The sequence below is a fragment of the Diospyros lotus genome, chromosome 11 (genome assembly GCF_014633365.1).
Source record: "Diospyros lotus cultivar Yz01 chromosome 11, ASM1463336v1, whole genome shotgun sequence".
Taxonomy (NCBI): Eukaryota; Viridiplantae; Streptophyta; class Magnoliopsida; order Ericales; family Ebenaceae; genus Diospyros; species Diospyros lotus.
In genome coordinates, this window is record NC_068348.1 from 25,419,200 (window position 1) to 25,438,922 (window position 19,723).

Below are 19,723 nucleotides of genomic sequence, written 5' to 3' on the forward strand. Positions count from 1 at the left end.
ATAAAAGAATATGTGGGTGGTTATATAAAATATGTGGAAGTATGTGTCCATGCATGACATTGTATATATGTGTATTGAGTGAGTATGTCTCTACATGGTGTTTGCCCCTTCAACCTTCGAGCGAGTGCACTACTATCACTGTGCCAGTGACGTCAGGGCAGGGTAGGTGTGTGCTGTCATACCATCAATGACGAAGTATGATTGATGAAGGTTATGGGTTTTGATGTTGTATGTGAGATTGTTGAACATATTGATATGTGTGAGCCGGAGGGCCATTTGTATTCCATGACCATAAACATGTGTCACACATAAAATAAATCATGACCTCGGGTGTACATGAAAACTAATGTGAACGAGAAACGAGTTTAGTCAAAATAACATGATGCGATCACATATCTGTTGTGTGTGCATGATATATTGATACTTACATTAGCATACTTATTATTTTGCACGGTGGCATGACCGCAAGACAGGGATATCCAACTTTCTATAAACTCAGTGGATGACCGAGGGAGCCACAACTCACCAGACTTGCAAAATGGGGATATCCAAATTTTTGTATACGCGATGGATAACCGAGGGAGTTATAACTCACTAGACTCACCTAGGTTGAAACTAGGATGAGGAATACTTGGTGGATAATCGAAGAAGCTACGGCTCGTCAGACTCACTTGGGTTTAAGGCAAGATGAGGGTGGATCAGGGGCGGATCTACACGGGTGCTGCCCTAGGCTGAAGCCCACCCACAATTAAAATTAAATTTTTAATGTAAACAAATAATTTTAATAATAAATTAGTCAAAAAAAAATTATAAGCCATCCCAAAATCTATGATGTATAATTTTACATCTCAAAAAAAGTTTAAATCTCCCTCTTCATAAATTTCTGGATCTGCCCTTGGGGTGAATGATGATTCACAACACTAAATGGAAAATAAATTTAAATGGAAAAGCTTTGCTCCTCACTGGGAAAGTTGCTTTGAAAATTGCAAGAGATGTCACGTTGGCATCTTCTTTGGTCTTCTTACAAAAAAATCAAGTGAAGTAGTTTTAGAGGTTGATGCAATTAGAGAGATTTCTGACCTACAAATTATACAAATTACTGATGTACAAATATGTGGAAACCATGAAAATTTCCCAAAAGGATTGCGATGGTTGTATTGGTTTAATTTCCCTTTATAGTTGATGCGCAATGATTTCCCTTTTGATAGATTGGTTGCTCTTGAGATACCCATACAATTGCTTGAAAAAGTTCTTGAATGGAATCAATGTTTGTTTTTTATTTCCTTCTCTTTTTTTTTTTTTTTTTATCTATTATCATTTTATAATTTTATTAAATTATTGACATTCCTTCTTTTTGTTTTATACTGACTTATATTACTAAAAGTTCTTAATCTAAGTCATTCCCATGTCCTTTGTCAGACTCTTGGTTTCTCAATGTTGCCCAATCTTGAGAGACTTATACTTGAAAATTATTCTAGATTGGTTAAAATTAATGAATCAATGGGATGATGCCTAGAAAGACTTGTTTTCTTAAGTCATATTAGGTTAGAAGTTGTTACCTTCAAATTTTAAGTTTAAGTTGTACACAAATTTAGCAATGGTTGTCTTGCATCTTCCTAATCACGAATTAATGTTTTTGGCACAAGAATGTAGTCCAATGGGATATGGAGTAACATTCAAGATTCTTCGCCCTAATTGTCTTCAATCACCTTGACAATTTTTTAGATAAACTTTAACTATGGCTATGATTTGCAATCAAGATGAAAAATAAATAAATCAAGATATAATGAGCGTGTTACAACATTTGATAGGTATGTGACAAATTATCAAACTTGTCATAACCCTTTAAAACATTACAATGATTCAAATTTAAAACTAATACCATTAGGATGATGCTAAAAAGGCAAAAAGAAAAAGGAAAAATGACATAAATATTAGAAATTGAATAGTAAGTAGACTCTATTTAATGAGAAGGAAATCTCATATTTCATAAATAAGATATGTTCTTCACATATAATATCCCTCTAATTTCAATCTCACACAGTCACACTTCCAAGGCTATTCACTTAAATTTATAATTTTTTTTAAGTTATAGGGTTATTTAGTTAAAAAAAAAATTCCAGTTTTATATCGCAAGTTTTTCTTTTCCACCAAAAAAAAAAAAAAAAATGGAGAATGCATTTAATTATTGAATATCAAACAGTGTTTTCTTATATTGGAAAGTTAAAATGCGTTTTTCAAATGGTTGTGTAGATTGCGTTTTCAATTGTTATAAAATATAATATATTGATATTAATAATATTATTATAATATTAAAATAATAAAATTAAAACTATCAAAATGATATTTATGATATTGTTAATAAGAAACTTTTAATGAAAATAATTAATTTATAATATTACAAATTTGAAAGGATGGAAGAAAGGATAAACATGTAAAAAAACTTATTTTTTTAAGTCAATTCAAGTAAAATTTGCATAACAATGGTAGGATTTCACATACTTACAGCAAAATGGAGATTGATGCAATTATTATATTACTACCATATCCTGTCTAATATATTAGTAAAATAAAATTAAAAATAATAATAAAAATTAATTCAAAAATTTAGTCGTCACTTGACAGCATCTAACAGTCATTAGGATGAGACTTTCAAAATAAGTTTTTTTTTAACAATATAAAAATTATTAAAATTCCATATATAGTTAAAAAATATTTATTAAAATGTTAAAAAAGTTACCAGATCATACTCCACATAAAAAATGTAGCCAGCGTGGCAGGAGAAATCATCAAATCGCTTGTATTTCTAGAAATATAAAACTGATTAGAAGCAAGTAAATAAAGTTCATAGAGAATGTGTGACCATTCTTTTGAAATAGTCAATATTAGGATAGTTTTAAGTTTTTACTGTATAAAAAACTATGTTTATTGAGAGAATTTTGTAATTTATACTTACAAAATTACATAGTTAGTGAATTATTTATTTATAATTGGATCTATGACATAAGCATTGAGGCTGAAATTTTGTATTTTGTTCTCTCATTATTATTGAGTTAGATTACAAGAGCGAAGGGATTTATAACTTGATTGGTAATAAGAATAAACTCACTGGTCGATGGATTCCTTCTAGCAGCTAGCAAGTGTTTTTAATTTTGATTTTTAAATTTTATTATTGATTAATTTCAATTTAATTAGTTACTTGATTTATTTCATTAATATGATTTACGACGAACAAGTTTCAATGTTGTTCAATTAATTTTAACTAAAATGTTACTATAATAACTCGGATAGGATGGAGATTGAATGGCCCCACATGCTCCCATCATTACCTGTTAAAATTGAATATTGACAATTTTTCAAAGTAAACAAAGAAGTAACCGTGTCAAAACATACTGTTCCATAAACATGCATGCTAACAAACTGAATAGGATGGAGATTCACAGAATGCCAACATAGTTAAATGCAATGGATACAGTGGCAGCACTAATAGAATGCCAACATGCAATCCTAATAACTTCCTTTCTGTTACAGGTTTTGCAAAAAGTGGCAAAGTCTTTGAGTTGTACACATATCAACCCATCATTACCTTCCAATTTTCAAAGAAAGAAAGAAAGAAGAAGAGAGGGTGGAGCAGCAAAAGAAAAGAAGCAGCAGCAGCAGCAGCAGCATGCAAGTGAGGCCCACTTGCTCCCATCCTTTCCTCTCTCTCAAAATTCAGCTTCTCATTATTTGGCAACTTCGATAGAATAATTCCATCAATGGTACTTTCATCTTAAACTAAACGGACATGAAATAGCACTAAAAAAAAAAAACTCATCATTTATTTATTAGATCGAAGCTTGAACCTACTTGATAACCCGAAAATTCCACTCGAGGCCATTGGCCACCCAATCCCGAAATGATCAAACTGATCATCATGAAGAATGAGTCCAGTGCAGTTCTCGCAATCCCCGTTACAAAAGCCACCAGGAACTACATTCCCATAGGGATGAATTTGTTGGGGAACTTCTAAACTAAGAGATTGTGTGCTCTTCTTTTCTTCTGCCTCCTCCTCCTTGTACACAATATAAACCCCAACCTCCTTCACTTGAAAAACATCACTTGTAACTGAAATATTCACTTCATCTCCACCTTCCAATTGATCCTCAAACTTCCAATAACTTAACCACGTTACGTCCCCACGATCATTTGGCGGATTGCCATAAAGTTCTTGTTTATAGCTCCATTTCACTTGCTTGGTTGCATTACTGATAATTGTGCAAAAGTACTGTTTTCCCCACAAAAGATCATTAAACCATGAAGCATCATATAATGAAGTCGTGTGGTTGTGAAATGCATAAACATAACATACAGACAACCCTTGAGTTCTGAAATTAGCATCGGAAGGCATGGTAAAAGATATTGATGATCCTACATTCTTAAGATTGAATCTGTTAGGTATCTTGCTTCCAAGAACATAAGATTCATATGTAGGATGGTGTGATCCCTATACAAACAAACAACATAAGTTAAACAGTAATATACAGCCCCATGAGAGAGAGAGAGAGAGAGAGAGAGAGAGAGAGAGAGAGCGCACTAGGGGAGGAGACATCCACGTTTTATGTGATGTAAAGATTGATAACTCTTTGTATGATTTTATCCGGCCTTCGAAGAAGTCACATAAGCCCAAATTGCTAATTAGCTCTGCATCATCACTTTCTAAGCGTTTTACTTTGAATAAGCCCGAAAACTCAACTAGCCTCGGGCAATCATAATAAGCTACACAACAATCGTCGATAATAAAATCTGTCGAGTCAAAGCTTATTTTTTCCAACAATTTAGATCCATCAACCTCCAAAAGCTGTAAACTTTGAGGCAGCCCGTCAAGTGTCAAAAGCCTTGGGCATGACGTTAAGTCTAGCACCTCGAGCCCAGAAAGATCCCTAATGAAATTTGGGAGGCTACAAATTGGATTCTCGCTCAAATACAACCGCCGCAATGAGGATAGGCTGCTAAAATCCCTAGGGAAACTGTCATCAGACAGATTGCAATTTGCAAGATTTAAATCTACCAAAGACGGTGGAAAAGAAACCGATGAAAATTCTGGCCGACTTCTTGGATTTAGTGGCCAAGGCCATGCAGACAAAAGCCATGCTTTCACCTTCCGAGTGATAGAGAATGATGGATTTATTGCAATTCCGTCTGGTAAAAGCTCTGCTGAAAAATTTCCAAGATTAAAGCAACCGCTAAGGTCAAGTGTTGCCAGAGATTTTAGCTTATAAAAGGTTTGTGGAAGCTCCCTCAAGCTTTGACAATTTCTCAAGTTTAAGAAAACAAGTCTTTCTAGGCATCCAATCGATTCATCAACCTTAACCAACCTAGTACAATTTTCAAGTACAAGTCTCTCCAGATTTGGCAACCTTGAGAAATCAGGAGTCTCAAAAAGATAATGGGAATGACTTAAATTAAGGATTTTCAGTAATCGGAGACACTGTAAAACAACAAAAGAAAACGAATATTAATAATTTGATTAAAAATCTAATAAAAATACATATTGATAGAAGAAATAAAAAGAAAAGGAAATAAGAAACAAACCTTGGTTCCATTCAAAACCTCTTTCAAGCAACTATAAGGCATTTCAAGAGCAACCAGCTTGTCTAAAACAAAATCGTTGGGTATCCTTTGTAAAGGGAAATGAGACCAATGCAACCACCTCAATCCTTTGGGGAAATTTTCATAGTTTCCAAATAATTGAACATGACTAATCTGCAGAAATTGTAGATTGGACATCCCTGAAAACGCATCACCTTCCAAAAGAGCTACATTTGAATTTTTTGTAGTAATGCCCACAGGGAAATCAGAGAAGATACTAAAGGGAAACCTCTTCCGCTTTTTAGAGCAGCTGTTGGGCCCACACCTGTTCCACTCAGACTCATCTTCCTTCAAGAAATGCATGTCAAGAACGAGGCCTCTGATTTTTCTTGTGCCCTGACAAAGAAGGGGAGGGGGGAGCATTGATAAATAAATAGCATCTTTTCACAAACATGTACAAAATAAATAAGTATAGTTAATTCATACAGTTTTTCCGTGCAAGACACGAAAGGAATCCCTGTGCTTCCAGAGCCTGCTACGTTCTCCTAACTCTTTGGGTGATTCTTGCCTGACAATTTCCCTTCCCATTTCCTGAATCAATTGATGCATCACCAGCTTGTTAGCCCAACCAATGGTTAACATATTTCTGTCAATAAGATTTTGAATCCCAACCAATGGGAAAGAATTGCATCCCTCTAGGATTGTAATTGTGGTGGCTTTATCCCGTCCAACAAAGAAGCAAGCAATATCAAGGAATAAATCTTTGTTGTGGTCATCTTCTAAAGAGTCGTAACTTAGTTTGAGTTTTTCAAGAATTTGATTGTCAGGTATTGCCTTCAATTTTTGTAGTCGACTTTTCCACACGTCTAAACTTGCGCCACATAGGGAAGAACCCAAAATTATAACAGCTAATGGAAGCCCATTGCAATAACCTACTACCCTTTCTGAGTCTACCAAATAACCATCAATAGGATGGCTTTGTCTAAAGGCATGCCAACTAAAAAGCTGTAGGGCTTCGTCCTTATCCAACTCCATTACCATGTGTACTTTCCAACAGTCATGAGCTCCTAATAATTGCTTATTTCTAGTAGTTATGATCAATTTACTACCTGGAGAAAGCCAATCCTTCATTCCAAGGATTGCCTCTAATTGTTCCTGTTTATCTACATCATCAAGAACTATAAAAACTTTTTTAAAACCAATAACTTCTTTAATCTTAAGAATCCCTTCATGAACATTGCGTATTTCTTCTTCTTTCCTTCTCAGAATATCTGAAAGAAGTTGGCTTTGTAAACGAATTAATTGTTGTCCAGAAAATTCTCTTACATTTGCTATGAAGCTGCTACCTTCAAATTTTGAGAAGTTTGAGTTGTACACAAATTTGGCAATGGTTGTCTTGCCAATTCCACCCATCCCACAAATGGCAATAAGTCTAACATCAACCCCTCTATCTTGTAGCCACAAATTAATGCGTTCAGCACGAGAATCTACTCCAATGGGGTAAGGTGCAACATGCAAGACTCCTGGCTGCCCTATCTTCAATTCAACCTTCTTGACAATTTCTTGGATAAAGTTTGACTCGTACCTATGGTTTGAAATCCATACAGAAAGTAATAGCTCATCAATCGCTAAGCATTTGGCAACTTAAATAAATTAAAATTTTCTCTGTGAAAAACTAAAACTTATTATGAAAATTATCGTGGTCCACAAAAAAATTGCATCCGTGTGAACTTAAAATTAATACCACTAGGGTGAAGCCAAAAATATGAAGAGAAAATGGAAAAAAAAAGAAGATAAATCATAGAAGTTGAATGGGAAAACAACTCTGTTTAATGACAAAGAATTTTATTTTTCAAAAATAAGATACGTTTTCACACGTGAAGTTCCTCTAGTATAACAATCCCTCCCCCTACCCTACCCAGGCTACTTGAATTTACTATCTTTTAGAAAGTTCAGGCAGTCCATTTCTAATAGAATATGTCTTCTTGCAAAGACATTACATCACAAACAGTGTGTGTAGGGTATCCTGTAACTGTGAAATAAATTAGCTATATTATAATTCTCACCTAATTAATACACCATTTATGATATTGTTGGTAATATAATTCTATATTGCTATATTATAATTATAATCTAATTAATTTGATAATATTATAATATAAAAACTACCAAAATTATATTCATGATATTCTAATATTACAATTTTAATGATATTGATCTTAAAGTTTAAATTTTGTTTTTAAAAATTAGAAATTTTACAATGGTAAATTGTTTCTATTAATATTTTCACTATTAATTATTAGTCAAATATATTTTTTTGATACGTTTTTGCACCTTAGAATATTTAATTAATATTGTAATTAAATTACAATCCATTCACAACTATGGACAAAGAAGTGGGACACAAACAATTACCTATCACCTCCATCTGGTAAATGCATTCCTGATAAACCAGCAACTTCCTCCAGCGCTTCCCTCCACCCCTTCAGTTTCTCCTTCCACTCCTTTGCTGCTTCATCCTCTCCCACCTCGAACTTGAATCGCTCTTCATGCCTCGCAAGTGCCTCCGCATAATCTCCCTTTTTTCTCCTGACATCCGACGGATCCACGCGGTAGAACACCGGCAGAACCACGTGGGCAGGGTCCCCCCTCCGTCGTTTTCCGAGGATCATCGCAAGCTCATCGAGGCACCAGCTTGAAGACGCGTAGTTTTTGGACAAGACAACAATTGAAAGCCTCGACTCTTTGATTGCCCTCCCCAGCTCAACCTTGATGCTTTCTCCACTTTGGATTTCATCGTCGTCCCTGAAGGTGCGAAATCCGGCTTTTGTAAGGGCCGTGTAGAGATGGTCGACGAAGTTAAGGCGAGTGTCCTTGCCTCTGAAGGTCAAGAACACGTGATAGCAGCCGCTGCTCCGAGAAGCGAAAGAGGAGGAGGAGGAGGAGGAGGCGGCGGGCTCTTTGCGTCTTGTAGTAGTAGTCATTGAACAGAGGGAGCAGAGAAGAATGGATGTGTTGGAGAAAACTGGAGATCAATCAAAGTCTACCTCTTTGATTTATAATCAGACTGATCGGGTAGAGACTAGAGAGCGTCGTCTACTCTGAAGTCACAAAGCAAAGCAAATTATTGAATGGGCACCTTCTAGGAAACCGACCAAAGCAAAGCAAATTAGGGGAGTGCGAGAGAAAGAGAAAGAGAAAAAAAAGAGAGAAAGAGAGAGCACATATTGAATGGGCAACTGCTGGGAAACCGGGGCGAAATTTCGCGGAAAAAGTAGAACAGCATGGGCGAAATTATTGAATGATCGTACAGAGCATCGTCAACTCTGAAGTCAAAAAGCAAAGCAAATTATTTAATGGCCATCTGCTAGGAAACCGACCAAAGCAAAGCAAATCAGGAGAGAGAGAGAGAGAGAGAGAGAGAGAGAGAGAGAGAGACCAGTAAATGCACGTATTGACTGGGCAAGCCAGGAAAGCGGGGCGAAACTTTGCGGGAAGAAAAGTCAGAAAAAGTACAGCAGATGGGCGAAATTATTATTAATTAAAACGATAATAATTTAATTTGTCAGTGCCTTACTATTAGATAAAAGTATAAAATAATGTGAATGCACTGATAGAGTTAAAACAGAATATTAAAAAAACAAAAAATTAATAGATTGGATTGGTTAAATAAATTCTCAGTGCAATAGTTTCTTGACGTTGGTTATATCCTAAACAAAAATACAACGCTTTTGTTTAAATGGGTTTGGATATTTATTGACAATGAGGATCATCCCCTTTAGCCTAAACTCCTTAAATAAGAAAAATATGTGAATTAAATGTAAAGGAAATCCGTGCTACTCTCCTCTCCTGTCGAGAAACTTGACAATATTTAAAAAGATATATTGATTGTGAAGAAGATAAATTCTGAGTTAACAAGACTGATGAAAGAGGAGTTGGCATTCTGTATTGGGAGAGGCAATAAAATTATATTTTGGGAGAATATTTGGATTGAAAGTAAATTGTCAAAATTTTTAATATCTTATATTATTTCTAGCATCTTTCAATTAGGGTTATTGCATCAAGAACATGGAGTTCCAAGATGGGATGGCCTGAGTTTGAAACTTGAAATGGAGAAGACTGCTGACAGAATGAAAATTGCAATCTTTGGATGAACTTACGGAGTTAATTTTAAATGAGTGCATCAACAAGACAATCTTGGACATGATTTTTTGATAGTTTAACATTTTGGGCATATATTCTGTTAAATCTTTATGTCTTCAAATGCAACTATTAGAAATTGGTGCTTTGAAAGGTAATATGTCTCTTTTCAATTGCAACTCCTTTTAAAGTTGAAATTTTTACAAAATTAGTCGTGATGTCTCACAAAAAAAAGTCTATTAAAAGGAAAAATTCAAAAAAAAAAGCCCAAATACACTATTTGATTAAAATAATAAATAAAATTATATATGGGAAACATGGTCTCTCAAACGTCTCCAAGAGACAATCTACCAAATACACTAGTAGGTGGCAGTGAAGCAAGCGTGTGGCGTGTGTGGCCCCAAACAGGCGTACGACATGTGCGGCCCCTACAAGTATGAGCCAAGCCTTTCGCACCTCTTGCAAAATCTATTTTGTCAAAAAGATGGAAGGTATTTCACTGTTTAATTAAGGATACTATGAGCCTTCAAGCACACACATGCATACAATTGTTTAATTATTTAATATTTTTTTTCAATATAAACTTAACATAATTCATTCCTCGACAATCCCAGCCTACCTTCTCAGCATACCAAACAATAATCAATAAACTAAGACAGATAATCATCATAATGCGCAAGCAGTAATCGAAACCTGATATGGTACACAACTAAATTCACTTTAATTATATCATAAGAATTTGTACCATTACATCTTCAATACATAAATTATATGAAGACTCATCATCAAGAGATATCAACTAAATATCTCAATTATACATGATCATCAATATAATAAAAATTCTAAACATGACTAAAAACAGCTTCTGAATCCTCATGAAGAAGCAAATACCAGATCTACTGGCCAAAACCATCGGCCACTTCATCACGTGCTGTCTCATCTCATCCATTTCCTTACCACAGCTGCAGGTCCTAACTGGAACGTTTGAATGTTCCAGAGGAATAACCCGATTAGAAGATGAATCTTCTAGTGATGATTTAAAAATAGATACATGAATGCATGGTGCAAGTACATGAATAAACATTTTCTCTATTGCAACTTTCCAGGCCCATCCCGACACGGAACCTTAGGCAGAATCCTGACACCTTCGACAAGATAATCCTAACGTTGTTCCATTAATTGCCCTTAGAAATTACAGCTACACTATCGGGGCGACATCCCATCCCGACACAAGTATCAATATGCCAATAACATCATGTTATGAAAATCACGACTTTTCATGGAATAGTATATGAACAAATATGATAAAATGATCATAACTTTTATGAATATCATGCATAATATAACACATATGAGTTTTTTGGAAAAATCACTCACAAAATCAGGTTTAGGATAAAACTACTCACCTTTGCACAAAGATCAGGATACCTCGAAAAATGCGCATTGCCTCGATTTGCATGTTGACCTCGATTTACGTGCTAAGCATCGAAAATCGCACAAATCACATAACCTCGAGCACAACGATCCTAGGCTTAACTTTCAAAGCCTCCTTGATGCGGTGCATTGACCTCGAAATATCCGCAAATCCTCGATTCCCGTGCACCAATTATCGTGCACCACCTCGATTCTCACGCACTACCTTGATTCTCGTTCACCACCACAATTTTCGTGCACTGTCTCGATTTTCATGCACCATCTCAATTTTTACCCTCGACCCGAAACATGTGCCCGAACCATTTTTTTTGCCAAAATCTCCAAAATATTAATACATCTTCATTTCCTATTTTTCTTAAATTTTTTGAAATTTTTCTCTATTTTTTTCCTTATTTTTCTTACCTTCTTCCTTTTCTTTTCTTTTTTTTTTTTTCTTCTTCTTCTTCTTCTTCTTCTTCTTCCTTCTCTATTTCTTGTTCCCCTGCACGCAAACCAACCATGCCCGCTGCCACCCGCGCGCCTTGCCTCCCTCATTGCCTTGTCACTGACCTTGCCGGCGCCACCACGCGCCTCTGCCACGCACCACCGCGATCACCTACGCACCAGCCTGCTCCGCTGCGCTTACTGTCCGTGGCCATGGTCACACCTTCGGCCTCTTGGGCTGCCGAACTGGCCTCCACCAGCCTCTCTCGAGCTACCTTAGATGTAATACCCGAGAAATTTGGGTTAATTAAGAATAAACAATTTATTAGAAAAATAGGATTTTAGAGAAGATTGGGATCTGAATAGCCCGAAAAATTAACCGAATTGACTGCAGGGAGTGCCCTGAAGCCAAGATGCTAAAGAAAAATTATGTAGCATTAACAAGCGTCTCGAGATAGGATTTATGGTGCTAAAAGAAATCGGATCGGGAACGATTTTCGGTATAGCTATAATGTAGCTGCCAATTAGGCTGCAATACCGAATTGTTATAAACGACTTCTGAGAAGTCAACGGAAGCTTGAGGGGGCTTCGGTTTTTCATGAGAAACAACCCTTCAGAGATTTCAGGAAGAAACGAGAGGGTTTAGGGCTAAAATAAATATTCGAGCCTAAGTGCAGTTTTTCGAAATAGCCAGAGGGAGGCTGAAACGACGTATTCTTGAAATCTTTGAGGGTCAAATGAATGTTTTAGGACTTGAGGGTCTTAATGGCAATTATGAAAAGTTGTGGGGCTTTGTGAAAATGGGTTAAAGTGAGAAAGCCAAAATGTAAGGGGCTAAAATGCAATTTCAAGAAAATCCCAAGCAACCATGGCCGACCAGCCATCCCGTGGCCGAATTCGGCCATGAGAGACGCGAGGAAATGGTTGGGGGACCTCGAGGGCAAGACCAAGACGAGATTCTTGGCCAACAAGTGGCCAAAATCGCATTAAAATCAAGCCAACTTTCGGCCGAAAGTGGCCGAAAGTTTGGCCACTTAGATCGCAAAAATTGAGCATTTCGGTGGGTTTTTGGACCGACTTGGGGTAGGTAGAGACTCTAGGAGATTTGGGTTGGTCGAGATCGAGCTTTTGAATGATCGAAATGACCTATAAATAGACGTCAATGAAGGCCAAATCTGGGAAAGAAATTGGCTTCAAATCGAGGCCATTTTTGAACGAATTGAGCGACCAAAATAAGGGGCTTTTGTTGCCCATGAAGAGTAGATTATTTCTGGAAAATTTGGTGAGTTTTGGTGACCATTTGAGTGGGTTTCGAGCACTGGCCGGAAAAACGCGAAATCGCCGGATACGGTCTGTTTATCGGCCATTTGAGCCGATTCCGGCATGTTTTTCGGCCACCAAATGGTGCCATGGTGATCGAATCAATGAGTTCTTCAAGATGGTGGAGTCAAAACGAGTATCGAGGCTTGTTGCAGGTGGTCGACGGCGAAGGAATCGCCTGAGAAGAAGACACGCGTGAGCTGCACGCGCGGATCTCACGCGCAGCCCACGCGCCTGCGCGTGAGGGTGCGTGAAGGTCTAGAAAATTTCGAAAAAAATGAATAAAAATCTAGAAAAATAAGTTACGGGGGTCTATGCAAAAAGTTTTGAGGTTCGGGTTCCCGATGTCTCGGTTTTCACACCAAAAAATCTCGTTTTGCATGAAAATGCACCATCCAGGTAAGTCCAGTATTTTTCCCTTGAAGTTTATAACCTATAATGAATTGTTGTGAAATTAGATTTGAGAAAATAGTCCCGAGGTATTTATTGAAATTTTTGGAAAGGAAAAATGAGAGAAAATGAAGGAAAAATGAAATAAATAGAATATTGAGGATATTTAGTAATTAAATATCATTTTGATGATTAAGGTGATCGAGATGATGTGATTGGTGCAACTTTTGAGATTTGGCACCAGAATCGAAATCAGGCACGCATATCAAGGCGATGCGCATTTTTCAAGGAAGTTCGAACTTCGTGCTAAATGTGAATTTCCTACCCTACATGATATGATTATTTATTATGCATGATATTTATGAAAGATATGATTGCTTATATATGCATAATAGTTACGAAAGATATAATTTATTTTGCCATATTACATGGAAAGTCGTGATAATTGCATGGCACGATATTATTGTCACATTGTTATTTGTGCATGGGAACGGGATGTCGCCCTAGAGTGTAGCTGTAATTCCCTTAGGGCAATAATAGAATAACGTTAGGCTTGTCTTGCAGAGGTTCGAGATTTGTCTAGAATTTCGTGTCGGGCTGGGCCTGGGAAGTTACACTACGGCAAATGTTTGTTCATGTATTTGCATATTGCATTCACGTATCATGTTTTTAAACCCTCACTAGAAGTTTCATCTTCTAATAGGTGATGCCCCTGGAACATTCCACGTTCCAGTTAGGACTTGCAGATATAGCAGGGAGATGATTGAGACGTAACAGCACGTGATGACGTGGCTGATGAGTTTGGCGAGTTGTTCTTGTATTTATTTCTTCATGAGGAGTCATGATATATTATTGTATTGATGATCATGTATAATTGTTATGGTTTAATGTATTTTTGAGGTATCTTTAGATTGTATCAATTGAGGTACTTAGTTGTTATCTCTTGATTATGAGTCTTCATGTAATTAAGTATTTAAAGATGTAATAATACGAATTCTTATTTTATGATTAAAGTGGATTATGATTCTGTACCATATCAGGTTTCGATTTTAGCTTCCGTAATTATGATGATTACCTATCTTGGCTTATCGGTTCTTGTTTAGTATGCTGGGAAGGCAAAACGGGATTGTCGGGAATGGTTTATATAAAATATATATATATATTTCTAAAATTCCTAAGTTATTTAACGCTCGAAAAAGCGGGGCGTTATATTAGAACCATTGTTGCTGTTGCTTCGCGCCGGCTTGCTTGCGGGACTGCCATGGTTGCAGTTCAACGCGGCCGCTTTCGGCCAACAATAGCCGCACGCCGCTGCTGTTTTAAGTTGCCATCGGCCATCACGAGCCCTCTCTCGCGCAAACTCTCTCTCTCTCTCTCTCTGTTCTCACACTTGCTCGCCCAAGCTCTCACGAGCTCTCTGCCATGGCCAATTCGGCCATTTATCTCCCTTTATCACTCACTCAATCTCTCATTCTCTCTCTCTATATATATAGGCGCGAAGCACCCGACAGCCTTGGCCACCACTCCATCTCCCTCTCGAAAATCCCCTCAATCCCTCTGAAATCTTGTTCCAATTGCTCTCAACAAAGAACCAAGCCAACAGCTGTAAAAATTCCCCCCCACGTCTGCGCGCATGCACATAATATACATATATTATATAATAAACCATAATATAAAGGAATTACACATTGACCCCCTAATTTTTCTCTTAATTCCACTTCAAAAATCTCTAATTACAATTGCATCCTCAAACTTCAAATTAATTTGCATTACAATGCATCAAATCCACAATGAATAACTTTGAATTTACTCGATAAGGACGATTTTGCCCCAGTGTCCTCACCGAGCCGTTGATTCATCTCGAAACCATCACAGGGTTGATCGTTACGGGAAATCGGAGCCCTCTCAAGATTCCATTGACTTCCCGAAAGTCCCATACAATAATTCAACTTTTTACCCTAAATCATAATTGTATTTTAGCTGTACCGAAAATCATCTCAGATCCAATTTCTTTCGATACCATAAATTCTTTCTCGGGATACTCGTTAACGCCATATCATTTTTCTTAAGCATCTCGGCTCTAGGGCACTCCCTACAGTCAATTCGATCAATTTTTTGGGCTATTTAGATGCCAATCTTCCCCGAAATTCTATTTTTCTAATATAACGCTTATTCTCAATTAACCCAAATTTCTCGAGTATTACAATGGGTTTTTGGCTTTAGGCATCAGACTTTTCCCTTCCATATGGGTCAACTAGCTTGTTTCATTTCGATCTTCCACTTAAGCATTAATGAATAACTCCATGTTCAACCCTGGCCCATTAGTGGACATTTCCACCTCTAAATTTTTGGAAATGGAATGTTACAAAGTAGCCAAAGGAAAACCTAGTTTGCTTGGGATTGAGGGGGTGCTTGGAGACTTTAATGGCATTTTGTCTTGCATTTTTCATGTCCTACAAGAATTAAAAAGTCAAACGATGTGGAGTTGTTAGCTAGTGTGAAAGCTCTGGAGTTATCTTTGGAGAAAGATGATTTTCAATCAATTTCGTGGATAATTGAATTAGATTCAAGCAACGCAATCAATTCGGCTTCCAATTTACTCTCTTATGAGAATCCTTGAAAATTATGGGACCATCTGAAAAGATTAGATGGGTTGTCTAAAAGTTTTACCTTAGTCACTTTTGTTTGTGTTATAAAATGCTAATATACAGTGACAGATTCTTTATCTAAAGAAGGTACCTCTCGACAGCGAGTGTTCGTTGCCTAGATATGGGAGTTCTGTGAAGATGCAAGGGATACAAACTTTTTAATCCTTATTAGATAATGTTATTTATAACTAATATCTGAAGGTGATCTTCTATATATATGAAGGCTCTGTTTCTTAATTTTTCTTTGTGGTTGGTGGGAAAACGTTTATTGTCTTTAATAACTCCTCAACAATGATAGTGTTTTTGTCGGTGTTTCTCAAGAGCTAATATTTTATCCAAATGCTCATTTGATGACTTCACAATTAGCTTCCTTGTTTTGATTGGATGATTACGTGGATGTGAAGTTTTGTCTTAAGAATTATCACTTTTTACTGATTTTCTACTTCTAAAAAGGGAGCTACACTTTTGTTGAGTTTATTCATATTGAAGTTTCTAATAAAGTGGGTGTTGTGTTGATATTTTTGTTAGGCAATTATATTACCTAGATAACTCTCTTTCTTTTTCTCAACTTTGAACTAAGTTTTGATTTCTTTGTTTGTATCAAGATAATATATCTATTTAAATTAATAAATTCTCTCATTCTTTATCAAAAAGAAAATTTTAAAATATATGAAAAATACAACACATTCAAATTACTCTCAACTCAACCTCAATTCAATAAACTCATCTCACTCTAATAATTTAATCATTTACCAAATACTCATTTTAGTGTGTTAACATCCCAACTAACCTCAACTTGCTTTGAACTCAATGCCAAACACATCAAATACTTTTATATAATCAAATTCACTTTACTCACCTCACCTAACTTCAATCCCAAGCAAAACCTACGTCATGAGTTGATAATGATAGTATGAACTGGGCAAGGTGCATGGATTAACAAATGAGAATTTTTATAGCTAATAGAATAATTTTCTATACCATATTTAAGAAAATATCAAATTTAAGACAAATAAATTAAACCAATAATTCAGTTCCATCTTGTGGTGATAGGCTAATAACATATCAAAAAAACAAAACAAAACAAAAATAAAGCAAGAAGGGAAAGCACAGCATAGGACATTTGAAACCTTCAACATCAATTGAAGCTCCCTTGAAGATGGTAAGCTTCTTCTCCTTGTGTAACAGTAGCTTTGGGGCTTGCATTAGGATTGTCTAAATCAAGCCCACAAAAGTTTACAACACCCAACAAACATATAAGGATTAGTAAAATAATAAAATACAACAAAATAACAATCTTTTTCCCATAATATATAGTTGATCAATAATATAATGTTGAGGAGAAGTATCACTTATGACAAGTTAAATGCATTGTGTGTGAGAGAGAGAGACTTCAATTTTATTAAAATACTTACTTACAAAGCTATTAATTTAGCGTAGAGATATCATGCAATCGTCAAATATAGATGCTTTATGTGATACTTTCAGTTTGGTTGACATTTTTAAAATTTTAAATCCTTTCTACAATTTTAGAAATTTTATAATACTAAATTATGATTATTAATATTTTAACTATTTACTGTTAGTCAATTCTAGTATTTATTCCTATTTTTACAATTTATAAAAGTAGTAATGTTGTTGTCGACGTTCAATTTCGGCCGACTGTGATTCGTTTTGGGCCGCGGTGAGTAAATCCAAAAATACCGAGAAGAAAGGAAAAAACCCCCAAAATTCCAAGCGTGTACACCAGAATTTTTACGTGGTTCGGCCAGAACGATGCCTAGTCCACGACCGCAGTCTGATTATTCTCTCAGAGTGGCAGTATCTGATTATTCCTTCTGTCCCTCATGGTCTCTTTCACTCTCATTTATATTGAGGGGCTTTTACAATTCAGATAACATATAAAAATACAGTGATTGTGTAATGGGGGACAAACAGCTCTTATCGCCTTCACAAGACCGAGAGTGGGATTCTCATTACGAGGGGCATGGGCTGTTACAGATAAAGTGATCGGACCCTACCTCTGACTTCTCAACAGCTTTACCACTCATGCGAGCTGGAGGTTTTAGGCCGGCGACCTGGATGGTCCAGCGATCTGGAGGATATTTCAGGAGCTCGTTAGTCGATTGCTTGGAGCTCGTTGGGGGCTTATCGGGAACTCGCCATATGCTCGCTTTACGAGTTCCGGATTTTTGGTGGAGGCTGGACTTTCCTTGACGAGGCCATCCGGGCCTTCTTGGCCTTGGGTGATTGGGCCGGTCTATCGGACCGAGTCTGACCCATGAGGGGTGATGTGGGAAATACATATAACAGTTGTTGATCTTTTTGATATTATAATAATATTTTATCGTTATTAATATTTTAATTGTTTACAATACTGACATTATTGAGAAATGTCGTGTAACACGAAACCCTTAACAAATTTTCATTAGTCTCCACATCAAAATAAAATTAGCTACTCTCTAAAAGGAAGTGAAATAAAAGAAGATGCGTTGAAAAATGAATTTTTTACTATTTTATCAATTTCTAATAAAGAAATTAAGCAAAATATAAACTTTTTTAAAAATTAATACTAGAAGACATCTTGTTGGCCACCTAGGACTCCATGCTAGAGCAGGGGTCAATGGTCAATTAGAAATACTATTAAGGAAGATGTAGAGCCACTTTTAGGATTTCAAAGAAGAAAATCTTATCCGTCTATTAATTTAGAAAGCTTTCAAGCAACAACTATCAAAAAAAGGTAACCAAAGCAGTGGATGGAATTAAAAAAAATGCCAACTTATGTTTTGCCCACACGATCGAGCAATTGAGAGATTGATCTAATTATAAAACTTGATTTCTGCACCTGAAATTGAAATTAATTTATAATTTGACTCAAATGTTATTGGTCACCCCTTTTAGTAGAAAAATGCTATTATATTTTATATATACGTATAGAAAATTAATTGATGAACTCGTTGGGTTAATAAATATTTACTTGCAAAGCCATTAATGTAACATGGAGGTATCATTCAATCTCCAAACAAATTAGTTAATATTATGCTTCATTCTTAAAAGGGTACCGAGATGCTTTATGTGATGTTATCAACTTCATTGACAATTTTAAATTTTAAAGTATTAAATTCTTTCTACAATTTTGAAAATCTTTAAATTGGGGTTATTAATATTTTTACTATATACTATTAGTAGCTTTAGGACTTGCATTAGGACTATCTAAATGGAGACCACAAATGTTTATAACACCCAACAAATACATAAAAATCAGTAAAATAATGAAAGACAACAAAACAATAATCTTTTTTCCCTAACATATAGTTCATCAATAGTATAATGTTTGAGGAGAGACAATGATGATGGCAAATTCAATTTTAAAAATTTATGTGATGACAATTTTAAAATTTTAAATCTTTTCTACAATTTTAAAAATTTTATAATACTGTATTGGAGTTATTAATATTTTTACTATTTACTTTTAGTCAATTCTAATATTTATTGCTATTGTTTCAATTTACAAAGGTAGTAATGTTGTTGATCTTTTTTATATTATAATGTTGTGTAGCACGAATCTCTAAATAAGTTTTCATTAGTCTGCACATCAAAACAAACATTAGTTACTCCCTAAAAGGAAGTGAAATAAAAGAAGACGTGTTGAAAAATGAATTTTTCACTATTTTATCACTTTTTAATAAAAAATTGGACAAAATACAATCATTTTTAAAAATTAATACTAGAAGATCACCTTCTCACCACCTAGGACTCCACGTTGGAGCCGGGTTAACAGTCAATTGATAGTATTA

General features: G+C 35.7%; 2 protein-coding genes across 11 annotated transcripts in view; both read right to left on the reverse strand.

Annotated features, from left to right (window-relative positions):
• The window catches only part of LOC127813137 (disease resistance protein RUN1-like), a 54,015-nt gene extending 45,084 nt beyond the window's left edge, over nt 1-8,931 (reverse strand). The window contains exon 1 of the mRNA XM_052353929.1: nt 8,166-8,931. Coding sequence (XP_052209889.1) covers nt 8,166-8,555 — 390 coding nt within the window. The 5' untranslated portion in view covers nt 8,556-8,931. The remainder of the gene's footprint in view (nt 1-8,165) is intronic.
• The window catches only part of LOC127813134 (disease resistance protein RPV1-like), a 210,627-nt gene that overhangs the window by 125,410 nt on the left and 65,494 nt on the right, over nt 1-19,723 (reverse strand). For 3 of the 10 annotated variants that reach the window (XM_052353918.1, XM_052353927.1, XM_052353922.1), the window contains exons 2-5: nt 7,987-8,099; nt 6,058-7,156; nt 5,575-5,967; nt 5,400-5,470 (exon numbers count right to left, since the gene is read on the reverse strand). In XM_052353918.1, the coding sequence (XP_052209878.1) occupies nt 5,400-5,470; nt 5,575-5,967; nt 6,058-7,156; nt 7,987-8,099 (1,676 nt within the window). Of the gene's footprint in view, nt 1-3,362; nt 4,487-4,576; nt 5,471-5,574; nt 5,968-6,057; nt 7,157-7,986; nt 8,100-19,723 lie in introns of those variants that run through there. The other 7 variants (XM_052353923.1, XM_052353919.1, XM_052353921.1 and 4 more) reach the window with 7 other exon arrangements.